This window comes from Buceros rhinoceros, unplaced genomic scaffold (assembly GCF_000710305.1).
Source record: "Buceros rhinoceros silvestris isolate BGI_N320 unplaced genomic scaffold, ASM71030v1 scaffold11789, whole genome shotgun sequence".
Classification (NCBI taxonomy): domain Eukaryota; kingdom Metazoa; phylum Chordata; class Aves; order Bucerotiformes; family Bucerotidae; genus Buceros; species Buceros rhinoceros.
The window spans coordinates 119,961-122,458 of NW_010429868.1; the positions used below are offsets into that span (position 1 = coordinate 119,961).

The 2,498-nt window shown below is 50.3% G+C and overlaps 1 protein-coding gene across 1 annotated transcript in view; it reads left to right on the top strand.

The window, feature by feature from the left end:
- The window catches only part of CDH23 (cadherin-related 23), a gene marked incomplete at its 5' end in the record, with an annotated part of 126,966 nt that overhangs the window by 102,228 nt on the left and 22,240 nt on the right, over positions 1-2,498 (top strand). Inside the window, one exon of the mRNA XM_010142829.1 lies at positions 1,882-1,989. Coding sequence (XP_010141131.1) covers positions 1,882-1,989 — 108 coding nt within the window. The remainder of the gene's footprint in view (positions 1-1,881; positions 1,990-2,498) is intronic.

The following is a 2,498-nucleotide window of genomic DNA, read 5'->3' on the forward strand; positions in this document are numbered from 1 at the left end:
TCCGTGTTTAGACCTTGCAGCGGGCCTCCTGTCCCTGGCAAGCCATTCACCCAGGAGCCACTTGACCTTCCAGAGCTTTACGTGTCCAGCTTTCTGTGCAAAGACAGTAATGGGTACCTATTCCACCCGCAGCACGGCTCCCTTTGTTCACACCTCTTGAGAAAACGCTCTAGTTGGAGAGCTTGCAGGCACGCTCAGTTGTTCCTGATAACTACTATTCACATGCTGCCTGGATTCAGGGTTTCCAAACGGTTTGTGATGCCTGGGCTCCTCAGAATGTTCTGGTGGAGGTGCAGGCCATTGTACTGTAGATTGAAACCTACTGCTTTGCCTTGCCCTTTGCAGACATCAGGGAGACCCATGTTTGCAAAGAGTTTGTGAAAGTCTTGGGAAATATCAGAAGGTCAAAAGCCCAGAATCCATCTCTCACTGCTCGTAGCACCACACTGGTATGAACATTTCGTAACATTTGGGTGCTCTTGCTCCTGGGATGCTCAGGTTGGGATGCTTGGGTTGCAGGTGAGATGCCCCAAGCAGCAGAGGGTGATGTAGAGAAATACTGTGCTTGTAACAAGGAGACCCCTAAAATAGTGGTCAGTACTGCTGAGGGCCCTCAGGAGGTGTATGATCCAGGTAGCAGACTAGAAGCTACCTATGGGGCCTCCCAGAGGCACATGGTAGTCTTGGCCAGGCAACGATATGGCCTGTCAGATGCTGGGTTCCCGTGGGGCTCCAGATGAAATGATGTTCTCCTTACAACTTTACTGACAGACAAAACGAGGGTTTTGCCACAGAGATTGCAATTAGGAAAAAAAAAAAAAGAAGCATCATGGTTCCTAAAAAGCTAAAGAATACTAAAACTCGGTGAGAAGTGGGTGCTCAGTAAAGTTTGTCTGTTATCATTAGCAAAGATACACACCCAGGACTCAAAGCTGTTCCCTAAAATCGTTTCTGATCTGGGAATAAGGAGTTGCAAGGTCTCTGGGTGATGAACAAACACCTGGGGTGCTCAGGGGAGCAGTGGGTCACCAAACTTCCCCAGGAACCACCCTGATGACTTGGCCTGGAACCGGGTTGGGGGGACACATCCTTGGAGACTACGGTGTCCAGATTTGCCTCTTCTACCACGGGGTGGCAGCAGCAGCTCAGCCTGATTACTTGGGAGAACTGAAAACCTCAGGAGAACCTCAACCCAGACACCTTGTGTGGGGTGGCAGGTGGCAGGGTCTCCCTCCTGCCCCTCTGCTCCCCTTCCCTTGAACTGCAGCTCTTCCCTCAGGCCCCTTTAGAGACTCACAGGATGGATTGAAAGGGGTCATGAGGGAAGGTGAGAGACTCACAGACAACAGGATGCATCCCACAGACTCGCTGCTGTCACTTAGATGCTGTTTCTCACACTGAAAATGAAGATAGGTAACACTTCAGGGCACCAACCTCTCCCATGCTCTTGTCTTTGCACCTCCCATCCTGTTACTATAACCTCTTCCAATTTCTCATTTATTCCTTTTTTTTTTCCTACTTTTTATAAGTCACTCGTTTTTTTCCTTCCTCACTCCCGCTGTGCCCTCACCCCCTCCACCGCGACCGATTTGCATCCCCTCCCCCACCACCCCCAGCAAAGCAGCTGCTTGAAAACACAGCTCGTGCCCCTGTGGTTGTTTTAACTGGAAGATAACCAGTACTCGTGAGCCAGCCCAAGGTGCGACATGCCAAGGAGCTATTGACTGAGATGGTGCAGTATGTTGGTTTTCTGCGGGTTTTCCTTCCAGAGGGTGAACATGCGTCAGGTACCTGGTGCTGCTGTAGATCCAGGGAGACAAGCCATGCTGCCCCAGAAACAAGTACTGCCTGATGCAGAGTGGCTTGGTTGCTCTCTTGCAGGTGAACATCACCCTGCTGGACATCAATGACAACTACCCCACATGGAAAGACGAGCCATACTTCATTAACCTGGTGGAAATGACACCCCCCAACTCAGATGTCACCACAGTACGTGTGAGAGAAGGCGGTTGTTGTGCTAAAAGATTATTCCTTTCACTCGGCGAGGTTGTCACCCATTTGGCTGGAGCAGGGAGTCACCTCCTAACTGGTGCCACCTCCTAACAAGTGTCACCTCCAGTCAACCACCATCTCACAGGAATCCATTTAAAAGGTTACTCCTGAGCCTCCTCACTGCTGCCTGTCCCACGTGTTTCTCCTCTCTGATGGGAATTTTTTTCTCCCCAAATTGTGTTGGTTTTGGCCAAATTCTCCTTTTGTTAGCCTCGCCTGCGACCTCCTTCAAGGACCTCTCTGAAAGACATTGATTAACAGCCTTTCAAGTCCCTCTGGTGAAATAAAAGAGAAGGAGAGAGGGAGGCTTGTACTCCATCACACCGGGAGAAAAATGACGGGCACGGAACGGAAAATAAATGAGGGAAAAGTGAAGAGAATCCACAAAATCATATAAGGAGGAAGGCTGCAAAAGAAAGAGAGTTGGGGGGGGGGGGGGGGGAGAG